Consider the following 23,521-nt stretch of genomic DNA (forward strand, 5'->3'; position numbering starts at 1 on the left):
GAAGCAGATCAGAATAAACCTGATATCGCTGGCCTCTGCCGTGCTTTTGCTGCAGACGCCGTGAATAAGAACTGAATGTAGAAGATCAGACAAACCCCGAGTCTTCGGCATTGCAGGTACCCATAGCGGGACCATGGCGAGCCCTCTCTTTCCCTACCCACTCAATCCCCCAAGGGGAAGCTCCGAAAATAGGGGCAGGGGGCAGGCAGGAGGGACTATGTGTATGGGAAGTGGGAGAGTGATGGGTCTGGGATCACCCAGATGGACCAGGCTGCCCAGGCAGTTCCAGGTGTGTCTCAGGCCAGGGCATAAGGCTCCAGCTGGGGGCCTAAGGGTATATGGCGGCTTTGTGGCTCAGCAGAAAGAACTCTTCACCTGGTCAGGGCCTGGCCTTCAGTATGTATGTATGTATGTATGCATGTATTTAAGATAGAGCGCACAAGCAGGGGGAATGGCAGGCAGAGGGAGAGGGAGAAGCAAGCAGGCTCCCCACTGAGCCGGGAGGCAGACCCGGGGCCCAATACCAGGGTCCTGGGATCACAACCCGAGCCAAAGGCAGTGAGCCAGCCAGGTGCCACCCCCCACCCTTTTTAAAAAAAGATTTATTTATTTATTTGAGATGGAGAGAGAGAGAGAGTGAGTGAGGGGAGGGGCAGAGGGAGAGAAGAAGACGCCCTGCTGAATGACCCATGAGATCATGACCTGAGCCGAAATCACCTGTTGGATGCTTAACCAACTGAGCCCCCCCAGGCGCCCCCTGGCCCTCAGTCTGGAATCCTGGGGGCCCAGGCAAGCTGTGCCTTCATTAGGTAAGGCTAACTTAAATCTTCCATAGAACAAAGGGCATCCCAGGAGAGTTGTCACCATGCCCCAGAGGACTCCTCCTCTTAGGAAGTCTTGGAGTCTAGGGGCTCCCTTCCCACACACCCAGCTACCCCAACATGGCAACCCGAGACTAGCCCACTTGGTCCCTGAGCACCGATCTGTAAGTCCCAGAGCCACAGAGTCAGTGACCTCTGAATGGATGGCGGTCCCTCCCCCAGGCTCTGGACCCAACAGGCAGGGATCCCTGAAGACCTGGTGATCAGGGAGGGCCCAGTCCTGGCCCAGCCCCCAGGGCTGGATACTGCCTGCAGGCTCTCTGCTCTTCAGTCTAACTGCTCCCGCCTCCAGAGTCCAAGGGTCCAAGTGCTGCCCTGAGCCCTACAGAGGAAGGCCACACTGAGAACCGCTGGTGGGTGGGCGGCATGAGATTTGAGGAGCTGCTAGACCAGGTGGGCAGCTTTGGGCCCTTCCAGCTGTGGAACGTGGCCCTGCTGGCCCTGCCCCGCGTGCTGCTGCCCATGCACTTCCTCCTGCCCGTCTTCCTGGCAGCTGTACCTGCCCACCGCTGTGCGCTACCCGGTGCCCCGGCCAACTTCAGCCACCAGGACGCATGGCTGGAGGCCCACCTGCCCCAGGAGCCTGATGGCACCCTCAGCTCCTGCCTCTATTTCACCCACTCCCAGGCCCTCCCCAACACCACGTTTTGGGGAGCGGGTCAGAGCCCTGGGCAGCTGGAGGATGAGCCCTCCACAGCGCCCTGCCCTCAGGGCTGGGACTACGACCGCTCTGAGTTCTCCTCCACCATCGCAACCGAGGTACCTGAGTGTAAGACTGGGGGCCCATGAGTGGGATGCACCTGCCACTGCCTTGGGTGATGACTATGTGGGCATGAGACACATTGCCTTACTTCTTAGAGTCTCAGTTTACCTATCTGTAGATGGGGTCTATGAATTTAAAGCAGTGAGCTTCGTTCCTGGCCTGCAGTAAGGAGCTCATACCCGGGAGCTGCTATTATCAATTGGGAGGTGGTTGAGGGAGGGAAGGGCTAAGACGGCTCCAGGGAGCTGGGGGAGAGAGTTGAGAAAGGTGTTTCGAGAGTGTAGGAGGAGAAACGACACAGGCCTTCTTTCTCTTCTTCTTTTTGGCCCCAGGTCTGGGATTTATATAATCCATCTAGAGGTGAACGTAGATGGGGGCAGCCTGTCTGGAGAGGAGCAGACCTATTGTCAAAGTGAAGGCCCTCCATGGAAAGAAGCTGAGGCTGCAGGATTGGGGAGGGGCAAAGTCTCTTACCCCTCAAGGTGGGGTGTAAATGGTTGAGGGTTTATTATCTGACGTGGAGGTACCATGATGGGACCACTGACCTCAGAAGGCCCCAGAGTCTGGAGAGGAAGGGTCGGTGCTAACTGGAGAGGGCCTGTGCCCATGGGAGGCCCCTCCCTGTTTGTCCCTGCAGTGGGACCTTGTGTGCGAACAGAAGGGCCTGAACAAAGCCACTTCCACTTTCTTCTTTGCTGGTGTGCTGGTGGGAGCCGTGGCCTTCGGATACCTGTCTGACAGGTAGGGTGCAGTGTGGGGGGGGCAACGAGGGAGTGGGGGGGAGCCCTCTCCCACTAGTCGGGGTATGGGCTTGGTCTACCTCTGTCGTGGGACCTCCCCTCTACAGGGAGCTGACCCTGCATGACCCCTGTGCAGGTTTGGGCGGCGCCGTCTGCTGCTGGTGGCCTATGTGAGCTCCCTGGTGCTAGGCCTGGCATCTGCGGCCTCAGTCAGCTACGTCATGTTTGTCATCACCCGCACCCTCACTGGCGCAGCCCTGGCTGGCTTCACCATCATCGTGATGCCACTGGGTGAGGCAGGCAAAGGACGGGCAGGGCCTAGAAGACTGGAGGGAGGCAGTTGTCAAGGCTGAGACTGAACCCATCTGCTTCTTGCTAACTTTCTTCCTGTCTCTGGTTCCTGCCCTGGGCCCAGAAATGGAATGGCTGGACGTGGGGCACCGCACCGTGGCAGGTGTCCTGAGCGGCACCTTCTGGACAGTGGGCGTGATGCTGTTGGCACTGGTCGGGTACCTGATACGGGACTGGCGATGGCTTCTGCTGGCTGTCACTCTGCCTTGTGCCCCAGGCATCCTCAGCCTCTGGTGAGGACTGTGGGCAGCTCGGGAGTGGGTGATAGAGGAAGTCAGAGACAGAATTAATCAGAGGCCGAGATTCGAATACAGAGTGACTGAGAGATGAAGAGAAAGAGAACGTCAGCGACCGAGAAACGGAAAAAGAGAGAACGAGAGACCAACCAATACAAAGAAGTTGGCACCGGATATGAGAAGCAGAGAAACACAGGACGACATATAGAGAGACTGTGGAGAGAGAGACAGAATCAGTGAGAGGTAGAAAGTGACAGAGACCAGGACTGAAAGGCGGATTCAGAGGGACAGATAGAGATGGTTGAAGCAGGGACAAGAGAGACAGGGATGGAGAGACAGGGCCAGCACAGGGGTAGGGAGCCCAAGCAGGAGGGTAGGAAGCCAGGCAGGGTGGGCATTTCATCACCTCCCCAAAATGAACTGGCTTTTGATGCCCTTTGGGGATTTCTGTATGTCTGTCTCTCCTTCATCCTATGCCCTCCTGTCACCTGTGGGAGAAGCGGGTGGCTGATGCTGGGGGCTGAGGTCTCCAGAATGATAGCAATCCAGTTGAATAGAGAAGGGAATTCTCGGCTGCGGTGGACCTAGGCCTGGGCAAGGCAGTGTGGGAGGAGGTGGCTTTTAAGTTGGGCCTTAAAGGATGAGTAAAAGTTCATCAGGTGAGGAGGGTTTGGGTCATGTTGAGGGACTGCATGAGCAAGAGCCTGGAGGTTGACAGGCTGTGGTATGCGCAGGAGGGAGATGTGGCTGTGGGTGCTGACTCTGCCTGAAGGCCCTCCTGCTGTCCCCCAGGTGGGTGCCTGAGTCTGCACGCTGGCTTCTGACCCAGGGCCGTGTGGAGGAGGCCCACAGGTACCTGCTCCGCTGTGCCAGGCTCAATGGGCGTCCCATGGGTGAAGACAGCCTGAGCCGGGAGGTGAGGGAGAATGTGTGTGTGAGTGCAGGCAAGTGCGTGTGTGTGTGTGGGGGGTGCATGTGTGTGTGCGCACGTGAGTGTGTGAGGCCTACGTCAAGCTCCCCCTTCCTGGGGCCCACTGTATGTGCAGGGAAAGCTCCTGGCCCCCAGTGGAGAGTTCCAAACTCTTCAAGATGTCCTACCTGGCTCCGGTGGGCCACATCCTTGACTCAGGTCCCACCCTACTCAGCTTGCAAGTGCATCCCCAAGAAGGAGGTGGCAGAGAGACCCAGGGAGATCAAGTGCCTAGCTAAGCCGTGTGCCTAAGCCAACTGACGTCACAAACTCTCCTTCTCTCCTGCCAGGCCCTGAACAAAGTGGCCACTCGGGAGCGAGTGGTTCAAAGACCCTCGTACCTAGATCTGTTGCGGACCCCACGGCTCCGACACATCTCACTATGCTGCATGGTGATGTGGTGAGGAGGGGCTGGGCCTAGCAGGGTGGGGATGGGTGGACCGAAAGGCAGCAGACTCCAGGATGGTGCTGAGTGTGAGAGGAAGATGGACAAGTGAACTGTAACTGTGCAGGGCAGGACGACCTGCCTCTGGGGGCATGGAGCTCTGGAAAGTCACAAGATGGAGCAGGCATCAGAGGCAAGGCTCAAATGCAGGCTCTGCCACTTCCTTTCTGTGAGACCTTGGACAGGTCACTTAACACCCAGCCTCAGAGTCCCTTCTGCAAAATAGGACGCTTTTAGTTCCTACCTCACAGGCTTGCTGTGCAGATTAGGTAAAGACGCTTTGGCCATTGGCAGGTGCCGCACACTCCCGGGGGGATTATGGGGACAGGGAAGGCGGTGGGCAGTGGGCTCTGGAGGTGGGGGAGGTGGTCCTTCTAAAAGGCCAAGGCTCCCTAAAAAGAGAGGACAAGGAGTGGGGGGTGAAAAGGAAGGCCCCTGAGTGGCATCACGACCCCCTTCAGGTTTGGAGTGAATTTCTCCTATTACGGCCTGAGCCTGGACGTGTCGGGGCTGGGGCTGAACGTGTACCAAACACAGCTGCTGTTCGGGGCTGTGGAGCTGCCGTCCAAGCTGCTGGTCTACCTGTTTGTGCACCACGCGGGACGCCGTCTCACGCAAGCAGGAGCGCTGCTGGGCACCGCCCTTGCTTTGGGGATCAGTCTGCTGGTGACCTCCGGTGAGCCCCGCCCACTCCCCGGAGGCCCCGCCTCCTGCCCAAGAACGCCCGCCCTTTCCCGGAAGCCCCTGCTCAAAGCCCTCCACTAGGGGAACCTCCCATCCTGGGAGCTCTGGGTCTCCCACAAGGCCCGCTCACTGCCTGTACCCCTTTTCTTCCAGAGATGGGGGCCTGGAGCACCGCCCTGGCGGTGACGGGGAAAGGTTTTTCTGAAGCTGCCTTCACCACTGCCTACCTGTTCACGTCGGAGTTGTACCCTACTGTGCTCAGGTGAGGGGAGCCTGGGCTCCAGGCAACCCACCTGGGGGAGGGCTTGTAGTCACATCTTTTTACCAACACCCTGCACACACACACACACACACACACAAACACACACACTCTGCAGCCTAGTTCCTCCCACCCATTCCTCACACCAGACCCAGAATACAGAGCTAATCAGAGCCATCTGTGCATGCTTAAATCTGGGAGAAGGCAGAGCATTTATCTTTACTAAGTGACCCTGAGTGAGGTCACACTTCTCTGGGCCTCCTTTAAAACAAAAGTCACGAAAAGCGCCATCTGCCCTGCCCTTCTCTTCCCATTCAGCACAGCCCAGGCAGAGCTGCCCTAAGGAGTAGTCTCTGGACCTAAGGCCTGGGGCCCTTTTTTTACTTTTTAAAAGATTTTATTCATTTGAGGGCGCCTGGGTGGCTCAGTTGGTTAAGCGACTGCCTTAGGCTCAGGTCATGATCCTGGAATCCCTGGGTCGAGTCCCACATCGGGCTCCCTGCTCGGCAGGGAGTCTGCTTCTCCCTCTGACCCTCCCCACTCTCATGTGCTCTCTCTCTCATTCTCTCTCTCTCAAATAAATAAAATCTTTAAAAAAATAAAAATTAAAAAAAAAGATTTTATTCATTTGAGAGAGAGAGAGAGAACACGAGTGAGGAGAGGGGCAGAGGGGGAGGGAGAGGGAAAGGGAGAGAATCTCAAGCAGACTCCCACGGAGCTGAGGTGGGGTTTCATCCCACACCCCCTAGATAGTGACCTGAGCCAAAATCCAGAGTGGCCATGCTCAACCGACTTAGCCACCCAGGCGCCCCCTGGTGCCCTTTCAGCTAGCTAATTGGCAGGTGGGGAGAAGACTGTAGGCAGCTGGGTATGTTTAGAAAGCCTTACTCCTCCTCTACCAACATGGCAGGGTCTGTAGGAGCTGGGACCCTCTTCCTTCCACACTACCCTTTCCCCACCCCTTTTGTGACGACTTTTCTTTTCCTTCAGCAGTACCAGATTGATTCTGTCAGAATGGGAGTCCCATTCTCTGGTGAATACTGGCTTGGGGGTCCCTGGCCTGGGGACAGGTGGGAAGACCACCTGAAAGAAGCCTCAGCTTTCTTAGCCATTTGGGGAGAAGGGGATATCAGGACTTGCCAGCCCAGGATGGGAGCCCTTGTGAGGCATGACCCTAAGTAGGTGTGAACACCAACCCCTCCCCCCATCCTCTCTCTGAACAGACAGACAGGGATGGGGCTGACTTCACTGGTGGGCCGGCTGGGGGGCTCTTTGGCCCCACTGGCGGCCTTGCTGGATGGAGTATGGCTGTCACTGCCCAAGCTCGCTTATGGGGGGATCGCCCTGCTGGCTGCCTGCACTGCCCTCCTGCTACCAGAGACAAGGCAAGCACAGCTGCCGGAGACCATCCAGGATGTGGAGAGGAGGTGTGTGCACAGAACTGTGTCTGTGTGAGCACATGCATGTGGGAATGAGCGCTCAAGTACCTGACGCCTTAGGTAGGATTCAGAGAAGACGTGTCTGCATGTTGTGTATCTGGTGCTTCTATGCAAATGTGCGTGGGTGTATGATTTGAGGTTTGTAAAAGTATACATGAGTCCGTATGTGTGTGTGTACATGGATATCGAAGATTGTCCAGGAAGAGGTGGATGTGTGCACACTCAGGTATGCCTACACATCAGGGATGTATATAAGCATGTGTGGGAGTCACCTGTGGGAGTACCCTTGTTTGTATACCAGCAGCTGGGGAGAGGTGTAGGCCAGCCCTGATGGGGCAGGCTCGGGTGGGAGGCCCAGGGGCTAAATCCCACCACTGCTCATGACTCCTTCCTCCCCAGTGCCCCATCCAGCCTTCAGGAGGAAGAGATACCCATGAAGCAGGTCCAGGACTGAGTGGTATCAGGGGCAGGCCCTCCACAGAAGTTCTGCAGCAGGGGCTGGAAGACCAGAAGGGCAGGCCCTGTGGCTGGGGCTAGGGGCATCAAGCCCCCTCCCCAGGGTTGGAGTTGCCACCAGTGACCCCTCTCTGTGCTCATTCAGCCTTGACTATTTGGCCTCTAGCAACTGGGTGACTGAATGCAGTGGGCTCCTGAATAATTCTGGTACCCTTTTCATGGCTGGGGGAGTTCCATAAATGAAGGTGCCCCATGGGTTTGGGCAGCAGTGAGTTGTGGGATGAGCCCTGGATAGGAAGCCAGTCTGACCCTGGGATCTGATCCCAACTTTGCCACTGATTTGCTGTGAGACCTTAGGCATGTGGCTTTCCCTCTCAAGGCTTCAGTCTGTTCATCTCTCAAATGGCTAATCAAGCCTCTTAGCAGACCTCACCACAGGATCTGTTGTCATGCTCAAACGAGATGCCGAATAACGTTTCTTTTTTTTTTTTTTTTAAGATTTTATTTATTTATTTGACAGAGAGAGAGACAGCAAGAGAGGGAACACAAGCAGGGGGAGTGGCAGAGGGAGAAGCAGGCTTCCCGCTGAGCAGGGAGCCCGATGCGGGGCTCGATCCCAGGACCCTGGGATCATGACCCGAGCCGAAGGCAGACGCCTAACGCCTGAGCCACCCAGGCACCCTAACGTGCTTCTTCTAGAGACTGTGCTAAAGAAGGGACTGCCCTGTGATGACTTGTGGCACCAAAAGGCTGGTGGGCATGCTGTCCACTGTGTGGTACTGGGAGCTGCCCAGGACCAGGGTACCAGGAGAATAGAGCTCTTTGTTCCCATGGCTGGCCCTGTACCTACCATGCACTTTGCAGGGTAATGCATCCTCCACCCCACACCTCCCATCCTCCAACCCATTGTTTAGGCCTCATGCCCAAAGAAGAGCTGAAGGCATGGGAGCCAACATTTTATTGGAGAAGCCAGAATAAACACATTTTTTTAAGTACTTGAAGTTAAAGAATTTGCTAGGGAAAGGGACTGGGAAGGCCAGGAGGCTACCCTTTAAAATGTGGTGGCCTATGTCCCCTAGCCAGATTGGAACAGGAAAGGGAGGAATCGGCAAAGTCTAGACTCCCTGGTCTACCATGGAGCCTAGGCCCAGGCCACTGGAAGATCATCTTCCCCCTGTGGGACTGGAGAATTCTGTAGCTCTCATTGGATCATGGAGGGGATGGTATGAGGCCTGAGTTAGAGTGACCTCTCCTGTGAGCATCTCATTTGGATTTTATCTCCACGGGGTCATAGATGTAGCAGCCCACATCACCAATGTTCACACCTGAGGGAGAGAGCCCCATCACCAAGGGCCTTGGGGCTGGGAGGTGTTGGGCTGAGGGATGAAGGGAATTGGGAGGGACCTGGGGTGTGTGTGACCACCCCAGTTTTTGTCCACACATCCCCACAGACCCACATGCCATACTTTAGGCCCACTGTCTGGGGTGGGGCCGCCCACCTTTGGGGCCAAACAGGTAGCCGTAGCAGGGGATGTGGCAGTAGGGGACGCCGTCATGCTGGGACATAGAGAGAAAGAGAACCATCTCAGCTTGACTCTCTTCCCATCTCCAGCCTCCCTCCTCCCAACATAAGCACCCATCCCTGCCCTGTTCACCTCAGCATGACTCCCAGCAGTCAGGGTCTTCCGGCAGCGCTGGCACCTCAGACAGGGTCGGTGCCAATTTCTGCCCAAAGACATCACCTTCTCAGCTGATGGTGGAGAGAATTGGTAATTCCAGGAGCAGGGCAAGGAGACCTACCTGCTTTGCACCACCTCCCTACACTTTGATGCCCATCCTCTGCCCCCCTCCCCAAGCTTTCCATTGTCACTTACCAAAATAGACAGGTTCCTCACAGCCAGGGCACAGTGAAGTCTCCCCAGTGAATGTCTTCATGTGGGGAGGGCCTTTAAGGGGAAGAGGCCCTGGCTAGGGCTGAGGCGGGGGCCAGGCCTAAGCAGGGCCCATCAGCACCAGCCTGTACATGGCTTCTTCCAAAAGCCATGCTCATCCCAGAGCCCCCCACCCAGCTGGCCATGAATCTTTCCTGGGCAGAGCTGAGTCTCCTATGACCCCCACCTCCTGCCCCATTCCTTTTTGCAGAAGGGACCACCTGCTTCCTTCTCCTCCTAGGGGATCAGGTACCCACCAGCTCAACCCTGTCAGCAACTCAATCCTTAGGAAACCTGAGCTGATACAGGAGCGGGCCTGTATGGGTGTCAGGTGTTGGGGAGCATGGTGTCACTGACCACTCTAGAGGATGGGAGGAAGGAACAGGGAGAGGGGAGAAGTGGAAGAATATGAGGGGCTGGCCCTGTCTCAATGACCTCTTACTCCTAGGTTGTTCTTCCATGGCCTTGGCCTGGGTGAGGCCTGAATCCCGGGCCAGCTTTGCCTCTGACTTGCTGTGACTGCACGAGGCCACTCACTCTCTCCAAACCACCTTGGTTCCCAATTTACCTCTTAACTCAGCAGCTGACATGAGAGAACCCCCCAAAAAGGGCCATGAATAAGAGAAGACTTTGCCACAAAGTTGTAGGAATGTGAAGCAGAGGACTAGGGTGGCAGACTGCCACCTGGTCTACCCTGTTTCAGCCTGGGGATGAGGAGTAGCTGGGGCCCAACTTCACTTACTTTTCTTGCCCTGGGGGAGGCCAGTCCTGGGCCTGGGGGGGCTGAAACTGCTGGGGCTGAGGGGAGTGGTGCTGGCTGGGGTGGGAGTGGGAGGGTTGTAGAGGTAGCAGCCCACACCACCAATGTTCACCCCTGCAGAGAAAACAGGGGCTGTCAGGCTTGAACCTCCAGCTCCCAGCCACAAAGAGGGTCCTGCTGTCCCCTGGCCTCTTCTAGATTGGTACTTACCCCTGGGTCCAAAGAGAGCCCCATAGCATGGCTTGTGGCAATACGGCCTCCCATTGTGCTAGACACAAGCAGAGGAAAGAGAGCTGCTCAGGGGTAAAGAAGCGGGGGGGAGGGGGGGGAACGTGGGGAGATCTCCTGTGTCCCACAGGCCTTCCCTCAACACAGACTGCCAGATGTGTCTGTCCATTGGCCTTGGCTGGTGGGGTTGGGAGGGGTGGAGGGTGAACTGGCATGTCAGAATTGCCACTGTGGTCAGGAGAAAGGGCAAGAGCAGGTCAGAAAATTGCTGCTTCCCTCCCCTCCCACCAAAAGGCATGGGGTCCACCCCCCACCAGCACAACTCAGGTGTCCCAAATCCTGGCTGGTGTGGGGCCCTCCGGGTAAGTGGTCTTGGTATTTGACTGCGGAGGTTGCCTTTAGTGAGCCTCCTGAGCCGAAACTGGGGGCTGGTGCTTAGGGGACAGTGACAGACACAGGGCTGTGCGCCCTGGCCAGGCCTCACCTCTGCATGCCCTCCTGGGGACAGGACACTGTGGCAGCGCTCACATTTCAGGCAGAAGCGGTGCCAGTTCTTGCCCAGGGAGCTCACCTTCTCCGCTGTGGGGGACAAGGTGGAACCGGACTGTGGAGAGCCAGGCCACGCAGCGGGCACCCCCTGTCCCCCCTCAGCCCCCTCCCCGCCTTTTTCCTAGAGACGATAGGGAGTGTCCCCGGGGGGGGGGTTCAGCTCCAACCCGCCCAAGTGCCCTGCGCCCCAGAGGTGGAAAGGGGGTCTGAGGCCACACCGTCGTCAGCTTCTCGAACGCCCCGGCTCACACTCGCCCCATCTCCCCCTCCTCAGCCCGGGCCTCACCGAAGAAAACGGGTTGCTGGCAACGCGGGCAGGTCCAGCTCATGGCTCCGCACAGGGCAGCCGGCGCCACACACAGTAGTAACCACCGAGAGGGGCTCCGTTCCCGCCCCCTTCGCTGGCTCCGCCCATGGCCCCGCTGTGAGCCTCATTGGGCAGAAACCGCAGCTCCTCGGCGCCTATTGGCCGTCAGAAATTTAGAACAACTGCGCCTGGGAGACGCAGGCGACCTCGCAGGTCTTTCCAAAAACTAAAGCCTCCGACCGGTGGAGATGAGAGAGGGACTTGAAGCCCGACGGGAAAGGAAGAGAGCAATGAAGACGACTGGAAAGGTGGCACTAGTTTCTGGCTTAGTACAAAGGGAAAACTGTCCAGAGTACAGACGTCGTGAAAACACTGTAATTTCCTCAAAGCGAGGGGTCAGGCATTCTTTGAAATGGCTTAATTCCGCCTTGACAGTCTCAGGTGGTTAAGAGCGTCGGAATCTGGAGCGCATCTCTGCCACTTACTCTCTGGCTTCAGGCAAATTACTTAACCTCCCTCCGCATCCATTTTATTTGTACAATGAGTATGACGATTAATCTCTACCTCATAGGATTGTTGTGGAAACTGAGTAAGTTAGTACGTGCAAAGTGCCCAAACAGTGATTGGCACATAGCTGCTATAAAAGCGAGAGCTATCATTATGACAGATCCCATAATGAACTCAAGACTCTTTGGAAGCCTCAAAATGTGGTCTGGATACAATAGTTTTCTTGTGAAATTACAATGCTTGTTAAATTTAAATGTATCATTCAGACATCAATTACATAATCCTAATTTAGTTTTAAGGTGTTTTAATATTTGTTACAAGTAGCCCAAGAGTGCTTCAAAGGACACTTCAAGAAAACCCACAGAGAAAGGGAGAAAATATTTGCAAATATAGTATCTGGTAAGGATCCAGTAATCACAGAATATCTATATAAAGGGCTCTTACACCTCAATAATAAAAAGACAACCCAATTTAAAAAGTCAAAGAATTTGAATAGACATTTTTCTAAAGAAGATATACACATGGCTAACAAGCACATGAAAAAATGCTCAACATCATTAGTCATTAGGGAAAGGAAAATCAGGATCACAATGAGATACCATTATAGACCTATCAGAATGGCTATAATAAAAAAAGATAATAACAGGTGTTAGGATGTGTCAAAATTGGATTCCTCATATGCTGTTGATGAGAATGTAAAACAGTACAGCCCTTTGAAAAACATTCTGGTAACTCCTCAAAAGGTTAAAGAGAGTTACTGTATGATCCAGCAATTGCAATTCTGGGTATATACCCAAGAGAAATGAACGCCTATGTGCACACGAAAATTTGTACATGAATGTTCATAGTACTGGTATTCACAACAGCCAAAAGTCCATCAACTGATGAAACAGATGAACAATGTGGCATATCTGTGATAGAAGAGGATTCAGCCATAAAAAGGAATGAAGTACTGATGCACACTACCACCTGGATGAGCCATAAAAACATGCTAAATGAAAGAAGCCAGACACATAACACCACATATTGTATGATTCCATTTATATGAAATGTCCAGAGTAGGGAAATCCATAAAGACAGAAAAGTGGATTGGTGGTTCCTAGGGGTGTGGAGGAGGGGCATTCGGGCATATCTGCTAAGGGGGTATTAGGTCTCTTTATGGGGAGATGAAAATGGTCTGGAATTAGATAGTGATGATAGTTGTACAACCTCATGAATATACTAGAAATTAATGAATTGTATATCTTAGAAGGATGAACTTTATGATATGTGAATAATTTCTCAACAATAATGATAATGCCTGAAGAGAACTTATTTTTTAAAAAAGGTAGCTCAGGGAATGAGGGGCAGGAAAGAGAGCTGATTACTATGTGCCAGTGCCCCAGCAGAGAAAAGAATCCCTTGATGAAGTATTAGGTGGTGAAATGAAGAGTTTTCTGGAGTGTCTTTGTCAAGTCAGCTCAGAAACAGCTCAAGGGTGTGTGTGTGTGCTGAACTTAGCCTTCAGCTGCAGTGGGTGAGCCCTGCTAGGTGAAAGGAGTCCTATTTGTGTCTCAGGAGTCCGAGACCCTCTCTGGACTTCAGTTCCCTCACTGGGTAATGGGATAGGACTGGTGTCTGAATTTCCACTCAACACTCCTGTTGCCTCACTTGTCTCCATCAGTACTTTCTCCTTTTAACACTTGTTTTATCCTCCTTGTTGACTTCTAAAGGTGGAAGGCTGCACACCATGAAACAAACTTTTCTATACTTTCTCATTATCTGTTTCTTGTTTTGGGAACTATTTCAAGATCCTTAGTTTTATAACTGTTTCTTGATGGGCTTCTTTAACAAACTTGAAAAATATTAGTCTCCACCGATATTTTACTTTTGTGTTTCTGCCTCTCTCATTCGTTTCTCACAGAAGGTGGCTTGAGGTTCACTGTTTTTTGTTCTCTATGGCTGTCGTGGAGAAGGTCTTACTTCAGGAGGTTGGGAGGACTTCATTGTAGTCATTCATAGACACTGCATTTATTCTCCTTTAGGAAGGTTAGCTTCATTTGCACACAGAACTATCCTTACAATTTCTGGGGCATATCAAATAATCTTTCACTGAGGCTCTGTAGCTCTTTCTGTGTGGGATCACCTTGGCCACATACCTCAGCCTCCTAGAGAGGTCATCTTTACCAGTGCATCCAGCACAGGGCCCCACACAAAGAAACAAGTGTCGGAGTGTGAGCGCCATGCTGCCTTCACACAACTTGCACTGAGTCAGTGGGGCAAGTGCTATACTGCTCCCGTCTTCTGCGGCCTTCTTGTGTTGTATGGCCATGACAAACACAGTGTGCCTTGTCTCTTCTAGTTCAGTGCTTAGAAAAGACTAGTTGAGGCTCCTCCTTTTCAAATATTGGCCATTCATTTGCAAGTACAGCAAATCACAGTATTCCACTCTTCTTCCTTGCCTGGCTTCTATTATTCTGTCTCTAAAAGAGGCTTTGTAAAGAATGCTAACAGGGAAAATGAACACTTCTTGTAGGAATGTACTTGTAGTTACTGACAGTGGCTGTTTTGAATACTTGTGTGACTAAAGCCTGTAACGTGATAGTTTAACAAATACCACAAATGGTTAAGTCCAGTTGAGTGTAGGAATTACCTAATCAGCTGTCAGTGTGGAGTCTGTTTTTTTTTTTAAAGATTTTATTTATTCATTTCACAGAGAGAGACACAGTGAGAGAGGGAACACAAGCAGGGGGAGTGGGAGAGGGAGAAGCAGGCTTCCCGCGGAGCAGGGAGCCCGATGCGGGGCTCGATCCCAGGACCCCGGGATCATGACCTGAGCCAAAGGCAGACGCTCAACCGACTGAGCCACCCAGGCGCCCCGACTGTTGGTAGTTTTTGATGAATTGACCCTTTTATTGTTATGAAGCTGAAGAAACAAGCTTTTCAACTCAAGATGAGTGGTGGTGAAGATAATGGCCCCAAACACCTGAAGGCTGTCACATGGAGGAGGCATTAGGGGCACTACTGAGACCCCAGGATAGAGGTCACAAAGAAGCAGATTGGGATTCTGTTCAAGAAAAGAACCTTCTTACAGAGCCCAAACATGGGGTGGCTGCTTCAGATAGTAGTGAGCTTCCTATCTCTGGATGTTATAAATAACATTGGAGAACAAACCAACTGATCACCAGTGTTGCAGAAGGGATGCCAGCATCATACACAGACAGATATTTGAGTTTTCCTCACAACTGGCAGCATATGATTTTGTGATTCTATTACCAAAAAGGAGTTTCAAATTTGTGAGCAAGAGAGCACTGTTAAAATAGTGACAGCTACCACCTATGGAGTACCAGCCCAGGCACTTTACTTGTTATTTCTGATCCTACAAGAACCTGGTGAGGGGTTTAAATGCTACATTATCGGGGTGCCTGGGTGGCTCAGTCGGTTAAGTGTCTGCCTTTGGCTCAGGTCATGATCCCAGCTCAGCAGGGGAGTCTGCTTCTCCCTCTCTGTCTGCCCCTGCTTGTGTGCTCTCTCTCTCTCACTCACTCTCTTAAATAAATAATTAAAAAAAAAATGCTACATCATCAATTGTACATAAAAGGAGAATGGCTTGGGGGCGCCTGGGTGGCTCAGTCGTTAAGCGTCTGCCTTCAGCTCAGGTCACGGTCCCAGGGTCCTGGGATCGAGCTCCGCATGGGGCTCCCTGCTCAGTGGGAAGCCTCCTTCTCCCTCTCCCACTCCTCCTGCTTGTGTTCCTGCTCTCGCTATCTCTCTGTCAAATAAATAAATAAAATCTTAAAAATAAATAAATAAAGGAGAGTGGCTTGGAGAAGTTAAGAGATTTCTTCAAATCATACAGACCCAAGACTCTCAAGCTCATACTCTTTCCACTCCCTGCTTCTAAGCATGGTTTCTGCTAAGCTGCCCATGTGTTTGAGTCTGAATAGTACCTTGTCTGCACAGCACCTCTGTGCCTAAAGGTAAGAGGACCTCTCCAGGTAAATAATGGGTTGCAAGAGACAAGGGAATGTCACTAAAGCTTTTCCATGGCTTCTCAGTGCTCTCAAGGTAAAGTTTTTAACTTGGCTCTAAGGACCTCACCTTTCCAGTTCTAGCCATTTCTCCTGTTTCTCCCTCCAGCCACACTAAATGAGCTTCGTAAACCTGTGAAATCCTTTCCTGCCTCAGGGCCTTTGCAAATGCTATCTCCCTTCTGGGAACTTGCTTCCTCAATATCTTCATCTCACTAATTCCTGCCTAACTTCAGGTCCCCCTCACCTACTCAAAACCAGGCTATTGGCCCCAGGCATTCTCTCCCATAGCATCCTGTGCTGGAGGGCCAAGGCGGTACAATCAGCAACACCTGTGTTTTCCCTACTTGAGCGCTCAACCAAATGAGGAAATAAAAGCTACATCTGTAGCTCAGTGGGAGAATAAAATAGGTTTGCCAACTTCCTGCCCCCCCCCCCCCCCCCCGAATTTAGGCTTTGTTAGTCTGTGAGCTCCATGAGGGCAGGGAACAGGAATGCTTTGCCAAACGCTGTGTATGCTTCCAATGCCTTGCTTAATCTCTGATACAGAGTGCTCAATAAATATTTATTGGTGAAAGAATATTAAATGTTATACACAAGTCTCCCTCAAATGTGAATAGATGAGGGCTAATGAAGAGATGTGGAGTTAGAAGGGGACTGGTAGGAGTTAAGAGTTTCATTACAACAAAAGCCCTGGGGCAAGGGAAGCTTAGGTGGCTAGGAGTAAGAATTTAGGAGTTTGTTTCTTCATACCCATAAGGATCAGCATGTATGAGGCAAACCAGAATATGATTTAAACTGATCCTGATTATAAATACTAGATAATAAAAAGAGAACTGAAAATCTGCTTTGGCAGCAAACCAGTCCCACTAATTGCAGTCATTCACAAGAACTTACTAATTAAGCTTAATTAGCATGTGGCACAATTATGTGTATCATTAAATATATGGCAAATGAGAGAATGTGGGAAAGTGTTATGTAAACTGTAAAGCACCTTACAAATATGACTGCTATAATGTGTCAGGTTAGCACTGAGTTTTGATTACAACTATAAAGTCCACTTATTTCATATCTTTGTAGACTTGTCCAAGTATATGGGCATACGCTTATAACTTTTAAGGCATTATCAAAAACTTTGTTCCTCAATGACTCTTGAAAGGTTTCACTCAGTTCTGGTATGTTAATGAAAAATTAGTCTTACCTTTGATCACCATGTTACTTAACCTTTATTACCCATACATAACCTGTGTGCTTTCTCATTCCATCTTCTGAGTTTCTCCTCTAACTAGAAAGCTTTACTTTCTGCCATTTACATTACTTAAAAAATAAAATAAAAATAGAAACATACACACAAGACAAAACCAGACTGAAATGTTTTCTTAAAAACACACTAGCAAGTCTGTTTGACCTTTTTTCTTGTTTTCCAGCATCCACTTGCTGCCATTACATGAACCTGTTGAGAGCATTCTGTATATAGCTACTTGTGGTTAGCTGCTTGGGGTTATTGACTGGGCTACATTTTGTGATTCAGTGGCATCAGCTGGGCTAATTCAGAATCAAGGCTGCAGGAAATGACCCTCTGATCTCTCACCATGGTTGCCTTCAACTTATGCTCATGAAGAAATCAACAACAGCTTTCAATGGTGGTTTTCCATACAAAGATGGGCCTGGTTTCGCAAATATCATTTGGAAATGTGTATTTCATCTAAAAATACATAAAAATAACTACATCCAAATAATTTGCAGTACGAAAAATATATCCATATGCTGGAAACCGAGAAGAAAACAGGAGTGAAACTTGGTGGTCAGCTTGCTTATAGGTCTGACAGATGGTGACAATGCTCTGTGATGTGAACTATTGGCAACTTCCTCATCTCATTTTTTATAATATACAAGCATAGTCGTTTCAGGTCACAAGACTATGTTAAGGAAACTAAAACAGTTTAATCTTAGAATTCAGAAAAATGCAAAAGCTTACCTTTTTATAGAGGAGTTTCTCAGTTCCTCTATGAAACTCAAAATCACAGAATCAGAAGTCAAGTTCCAGGCTCTTCCCAGCTCCAAAATGACTGGGCTTTTTCTCTTCTTCTCTGGAGCTTTTGGAAGAGGCAGAGCTATAACATCTTTATTCATACTACATTTATTACTACCAACCCCCACCACCAAAAACAGGGCAGCAATTACCAGTATCTTGTGGGGAAAAGAACTTTGTGATAAAAAGCCACAAAAAGGAAGGCTATAAAACCAAGGTGGCACTGAATCTTTGCAGCTGTATAGGGGACACTTACTTTTCTACTTAGAAGGATTTCCTTTGAAGAACCTCATCTCCCCCCATTCTAGATTGTTCAGTAGGGTAGATCTTGTCTTTCCATGGTGAGCTTCTGACCAGGGCCTGGTCTGAGTACTTTATCCACCTGTCCACAGTAATTGTTCAGGGATAGAAGTGTGGCCCAAATCACACTTATCCTCTTCCCTGAGACTTTTCCATGAGACTTTTTGGTGTTATTAGGCAAAATACACTTTCATTTTCTAGATAGAAACCTTATAAGGCCATAGCAGCATGAGACTGCAGGGGCTATCTTGCCCCTGAGTGAAGAGAAAATGAGGCTAAGCAAAGCTGAGAGGAAGGGGAAGGGAGGGTCCTAATGACATCTCTGACCTCCAGGATCTAACTCTGCCCCAGTTTCCCAGTATCAAGTAATAAATTATCCCCTATCCATTTTTTCTTAAGGTTGTTTGAGTTAGGTTTCTGTTACAACCAAGAGTCCTAATTAATGTAATGTGCATCTTTATACAGCTCTTGTGCTTCTTCTTGTATTTAAGAATTGCATCATGTTGTATAAAGTTGACACTGTAAATTGCTTTATATACATATTTTCTTAATGCATGATTTTTAGGATAACCATGTAAGAAAAAAGACTAGAAAATGATATATAAAAAATGGATCTTAGACAAGTTATCCAATTAAATAACAGGCAAAGAATTTGGATAGTTTTCCAAAGAAGATACACAAATGGCCAATAAGCACATGAAAAAACGCTTGACATCATTAGTCATTAAAGAAGTGTAAATCAAAACCATAAGGACATACCATTTTTACATCCACTAGGATGGCTGTAATCAAAAAGGAAAAAGAAAATAACAAGTGTTGGAAAAGATGTGGAGAAAATGAAACCCTCACATTTCTGGTAGGAGGGTAAGGAGATGCAGTTGCTGTGGAGAACAGTTTGACAGTTCCTCAAGAAGTTAAATATATTGTGATTTCACAGAAATGGCAGAGTAGAGAGTTACAAGAATCAGTCCTCCACTGAAGCTATCATTAAGCTGGCAAAAACAGATAGAAGCAACTTTTTCAAAACTCTGGAATCTAATAAAACTTAGAGTGGAGTCCAACCAGTGGTGTGCTTAATGAAAAAAGAAGCTGTTAATTTTCAGTAACAAAATGTTGCAGCATTTTTGTTTACCTGTCTACCATCCCCCTATTCCCCAGTTCAGTGGTGACTGTGGGATAGTAGTCCACATTCCTGGTGTGGCTTGCTAGTGCCAGGGGAGGAGAGATGCACCCTATTCTCAAAAGACTGTAGCTGTCAATTTTGCCCTGTCTGGTGGTTCCCTTCAGGACCCATGCTGAGTCTGACCTTTGTTTTGCCCCCTCAGCCTGGAGCAGCTTTCCAAGCTGCTGGTGATTGCCTAGAGCAAGAGACAGAGAATTGAACAAGCAGCAGATGGATCTAAAAGCCTGACAAGTAGGAGACAGAGGAGGAAGCTACACAGGGGAATAAGGACTCTAAAGGGCTGTGTGATTGGGGAAATCCATCATACAAAGTGCATGCCCAGGGATAGATGCATGTTCAGAAAAGACCTGAGAGGACCCTAGGTTTGCACCTTTGGCTGATCTTTGGGTTCCATGCAATCAGGAGGTGAAGGCTAAGGCAGAGTTTCAGGCAAATTGGCTTAGCATTGAAGTAGTGCCCCAGCTCAGAGCCAACCTACAAAAACCTGGAGAGGTGGTGGTGGTGTTTTTACTCCAGCCATTTAAGGAAATCTCTGCCAGGACACTGACTGACTGCTGAGATAATGGAACAGAGTTTCAGTGATCACACAACAAGAAATGCAGTCTTAGCAAAAATAGTTTAGAAAAGTCAATGAACAAATGGATGACAACAGCCTTCAATAATCAAAAACAACAAACCCTGGGAAGGGGATGATTCCCAGATGGACATACTGTAATATTCAAAATCTTCAGTTTTAAACAAAAAAAAATCACAAGGTATAAAAAGAATAAAGAAAGTATGGTTCATTCACAGGAAAAAAAAAAAGTTTATAGAAACCATCACCAAGGAAGCCCAAACATTGGACTTACAAGGCAAATATTTTATATTTTTTTTAAGATTTTTTTTTTATTTTTTTAAAGTAATTGCTACACCCAACATGGGGCTCAAACTCACAACCCCAAGATCAAGAGTTGCATGTTCTAATCACTAAGCCAGCCAGGCACCCCATTTGGCAAATATTTTAAATCAAATGTCTTAAATATGTTCAAAGAGCTAAAGAAAATAGACAAAAAATCTAAAGGAAACTAGGAGAATGAAGAAATGAATAAAGAATATCCATAAAGAGATATATATTATTTATATTATTATATTAATATACATTTATTATTATAAGAACCAAATAAAAATTCTGGAGCTAAAAAGTATAGTAGCTGAAACAGAAAACTCATTACAGGGATTCAACAGCAGATTCAAGCTGGCAAAAGAAAAAAATGAGTGAACTTGACGATAGGACTATTGAAATTATTCTGAGTAGGAGAAATAAAAAAAAGAAGACTCTCAACCAAGATTCTATATCCACAAAACTATCCTTCAAACAAAAGGGAAATTAAGACCTTTCTAGAGAAACAAAAGCTGAGGAGTTCATCACTAGTAGACCTGTCCTACATGAAAAACAAAAGGGAATCCTTTAGGCTGAAATGAAAGGACACTAGACAATAACTCAAACTGTATAAAGAAAGAAATCCAGTAAAAGTAACCATGTAGGTAAATATAAAAGCCAGTATTATTGTATATTTGGTTTGTAACTTCCCATTAGTTTCCCATATGATTTAAAAGGCAAATGCATAAAACAGTAACTGTAAATCTATGTTAATCAGAACACACACAAAAATCTATGTTAATCAGCACACAATTGTAACAAACACCATAAGGATGGAGATGAACTGAAATGAAGGGAGAAAGAGTTCTACAATAGTAGTTGGAGATTCCAATATTTCACTTCAATAAAGAACAGAACATCTAGACAGAAGTTCAATAAGGAAAGAGAGGACTTGAACAACACTGAACTAAGTAGACCTAACAGACATATACAGAATACTTCATCCAGAAACAGAATACACACTGGACTCCTGGGTGCCTCAGTTGGTTAAGTGTCTGCCTTCGGCTCAGGTCATGATCCCAGGGTCCTGGGATCGAGTCCCACATCAGGTCCTTGCTCAGCAGGGAGCCTGCTTCTCCCTCTGCCTGCCACTCCCCCTGCTTGTGCACACTCTCTCTCTCTGACAAATAAAATCTTAAGAAAAAAAAAACCAGAATACACATTCTTTTCAAGTGCACATAAAACATTCTCCAGAATAGATCATATATTAGTCCACTAAACAAAACTCAATACATTTAAAAAGACTGAAATCAGGGGCGCCTGGGTGGCTCAGTCCTTAAGCGTCTGCCTTTGGCTCAGGTCATGATCCCAGGGTCCTGGTATCAAGCCCCACATCGGGCTCTCTGCTCAGCGGGAAGCCTGTTTCTTCCTCTCCCACTCCCCGTGTTCCCTCTCTCCTGTCTCTCTCTCTGTCAAATAAATAAATTAAAAAAAAAAAAGACTGAAATCATACAAAGTATCTTCTCCAACCACAATAGAATCACGCTAAAAATCAACAAGAGAAGGAAAACTGGAAAATTCTCAAAATGTGGAAATTGAACAACACACTCTTAAATAACCAATGGGTCGAAGAAGAACTCACAAGAAAATGATAAAATACTTTGAGATGGATGAAAATAAAAATACAACATATCAAAACACATGGGATGCAGTGAAAACAGTGCTAAGAGGGAAATTACAGCTATGAACATTTAAAAAAGAAAGATCTCAAATCAATAACCTAACTTTACACCTTGAGGAACTAGAAAAAAAAAAGAGCCAACTAAACTAAAAGATAGTAGGTAGGAGGAAAGAAAGAATAAAGATTACAGCAGAGATGAACAATAGAATCAATGCAACCAAGAGTTGGTACTTTGAAAAACTGACAAAATTGGCAAAACTTTAGCTAAAAAAAAAAAAAACACTTTAGCTAAATTTACTTAGAAAAAAAAGAAGATGCAAGTAACTAAAATCAGAAATGAAAGGACATTACTACTGACCTTACAGAAATAAGAAAGCATTATAATACTATGAAAAACTGTATGATTAAGTAGGAACCAGACAACGATGTCACTTTTACCACTACTTTTTTTTTTTTTTTAAGATTTTATTTACTCATTTGACAGAGAGAGAGGGAACACAAGCAGGGGGAGTGGGAGAGGGAGAAGAAGGCTTCCTGCTGAGCAGGGAGCCCGATGTGAGGCTCGATCCCAGGACCCTGGGATCATGACCTGAGCCGAAGGCAGACACTTAACCACTGAGCCACCCAGGCGCCTCTTTACCACTGCTTTTAAACACTGTACTGGAAGTTCTAGCTAAAGCGATTAAGGAAGAAAAAGAAATAAAAGGTATCCAAATTGGAAAGGGGGAGGTAAAACTATCTCTATTCTCAAATGACATGATCTTATAATATACAAAATATATATTACATATATAAAGAATCCACACACACACAAAACTAGAAGAAATTAACAAGTTCAGCAAAGTTTCAGGATATAAGATCAACTCATTAAAGTAAATTGTGTTTCTATACACCTGCAATAGGAAATTAAGAATCAATTCCATTTACAATAGCATACAAAAGAATAAAACACATAGGAATAAATTTATTTTTTTTTAAGTTTTTTTTTTTTAAATTTATTTGACAGAGAGAGACACAGCAAGAGAGGGAACACAAGCAGGGGAGTGGGAGAGGGAGAAGCAGGCTTCCCGGGGAGCAGGAAGCCTGATGTGGGGCTCAATCCCAGGACCCTGGGATCACAACCTAAGTGTCTGAAGGCAGACACTTAGCCAGCTGAGCCACCCAGGCGCCCCAGGAATAAATTTAGCCAGGACGTGAAAGACATACATAAAACTACAAAATACTGCTGAAAGATATTAAAGAAGACCTAATAAACAAAAAGGTGTCTATGTTCATGGATTGGAAGATCTAATATTGTCAAAATGGTAATGCTATCCAAAGTGATCTACAGATCTAAAACAATCCCTATCAAAATTCCAATGACCCTTTTTACAGAAATGAAAAGCCAATCTTCAAATTCATATGAAATGCAAGGGGGCCTAAACAGCAGAACAATCTTAAAGAAGAACAAAATTGGAAGTCTCACACTTCTCAATTTCAAAACTTACTACAAAACTACAATGATCAAAATAGAGTACTGGCATCAGGATGACATATAAGCCAATGGAATAGAACTAAGAGTCCAGAAATAAATCCATACATCTATAGCCAATCAATTTCCAACAAGAATGCCTAGACCATTCAATGTAGAAAAAACAGTCTCTTTAACAAATGTCCTGGAACAACTGTACTTCCACATACAAAAGAATGCAGTTGGACCCCTACCTCACACTATATACAAAAATTAACTCAAAACAGGTCAACAACCTAAACATAAGAGCTAAAACTAAAAAATTCTTAGAAGAAAACATAGGGATAAATCTTCATGGTTTTAGATTTGGCAATAGTTTCTTAAATATTATGCCAGAACCACAAGTAATAAAAGAAAAAATGGATAAATTGGACTTAATCAAAATTAAAATCTTTTGTGCATCGATATTATGAAGAAAGTGAAAAGACAACATATAGCAT

The 23,521-nt window shown here is 47.9% G+C and overlaps 3 protein-coding genes across 6 annotated transcripts in view; 1 reads left to right on the forward strand and 2 right to left on the reverse strand.

Annotated features, from left to right (window-relative positions):
• The first annotated feature begins 813 nt into the window (after positions 1 to 813).
• On the forward strand, positions 814 to 7,688 carry SLC22A7 (solute carrier family 22 member 7). Of its 2 annotated transcripts, none has more exons than XM_034990464.1 (10): positions 814 to 1,640; positions 2,258 to 2,385; positions 2,521 to 2,675; positions 2,800 to 2,968; positions 3,764 to 3,887; positions 4,232 to 4,341; positions 4,848 to 5,062; positions 5,224 to 5,332; positions 6,553 to 6,756; positions 7,168 to 7,688. In XM_034990464.1, the coding sequence occupies exons 1-10, from the start codon at positions 1,248 to 1,250 to the stop codon at positions 7,220 to 7,222; spliced, it is 1,662 nt and encodes a 553-aa protein (XP_034846355.1). In that variant the 5' UTR covers positions 814 to 1,247; the 3' UTR covers positions 7,223 to 7,688. The 2 variants fall into 2 exon arrangements, with proteins under 2 accessions (XP_034846355.1, XP_034846356.1); XM_034990465.1 differs by having other exon boundaries at positions 2,282 to 2,385.
• A 158-nt stretch (positions 7,689 to 7,846) lies between these two features.
• On the reverse strand, positions 7,847 to 11,998 carry CRIP3 (cysteine rich protein 3). Of its 3 annotated transcripts, XM_034991081.1 has the most exons (8): positions 10,979 to 11,998; positions 10,628 to 10,722; positions 10,126 to 10,183; positions 9,898 to 10,029; positions 9,099 to 9,170; positions 8,880 to 8,974; positions 8,724 to 8,781; positions 7,847 to 8,549 (listed from the first exon to the last, which is right to left on the reverse strand). In XM_034991081.1, exons 1-8 carry the CDS (start codon positions 11,019 to 11,021, stop codon positions 8,488 to 8,490), a joined length of 615 nt encoding a protein of 204 aa, XP_034846972.1. In that variant the 5' UTR covers positions 11,022 to 11,998; the 3' UTR covers positions 7,847 to 8,487. The 3 variants fall into 3 exon arrangements, with proteins under 3 accessions (XP_034846972.1, XP_034846973.1, XP_034846974.1); XM_034991082.1 differs by lacking the exon at positions 9,099 to 9,170; XM_034991083.1 differs by lacking the exons at positions 10,126 to 10,183; positions 10,628 to 10,722; positions 10,979 to 11,998 and having other exon boundaries at positions 9,099 to 9,198; positions 9,898 to 9,970.
• Positions 11,999 to 15,962: 3,964 nt separating this feature from the next.
• Positions 15,963 to 23,521, reverse strand: part of ZNF318 (zinc finger protein 318) — a 43,945-nt gene continuing 36,386 nt past the window's right edge. Inside the window, exon 9 of the transcript XR_004676741.1 lies at positions 15,963 to 17,612. The gene's annotated coding sequence lies outside the window, so the exon portion shown is untranslated. The remainder of the gene's footprint in view (positions 17,613 to 23,521) is intronic.

This window comes from Mirounga leonina, unplaced genomic scaffold, assembly GCF_011800145.1.
Source record: "Mirounga leonina isolate KUSES-001 unplaced genomic scaffold, KU_Mleo_1.0 Mir_53, whole genome shotgun sequence".
Lineage (NCBI taxonomy): Eukaryota > Metazoa > Chordata > Mammalia > Carnivora > Phocidae > Mirounga > Mirounga leonina.

Coding starts and splice junctions, on each gene's coding strand:
- SLC22A7 (XM_034990464.1), top strand. CDS start 1,248: ATGAGATTTGAGGAGCTGCTAGACCAGGTGGGCAGCTTTGGGCCCTTC. Junction 1,641..2,257: donor CCTCCACCATCGCAACCGAG/GTACCTGAGTGT, acceptor TGCCCATGGGAG/GCCCCTCCCTGTTTGTCCCT. Junction 6,757..7,167: donor ATCCAGGATGTGGAGAGGAG/GTGTGTGCACAG, acceptor CTTCCTCCCCAG/TGCCCCATCCAGCCTTCAGG.
- CRIP3 (XM_034991081.1), bottom strand. CDS start 11,021: ATGAGCTGGACCTGCCCGCGTTGCCAGCAACCCGTTTTCTTCG. Junction 10,030..10,125: donor GGCTCTCTTTGGACCCAGGG/GTAAGTACCAAT, acceptor TTTTCTCTGCAG/GGGTGAACATTGGTGGTGTG. Junction 8,782..8,879: donor CTGCTGGGAGTCATGCTGAG/GTGAACAGGGCA, acceptor TCTATGTCCCAG/CATGACGGCGTCCCCTACTG.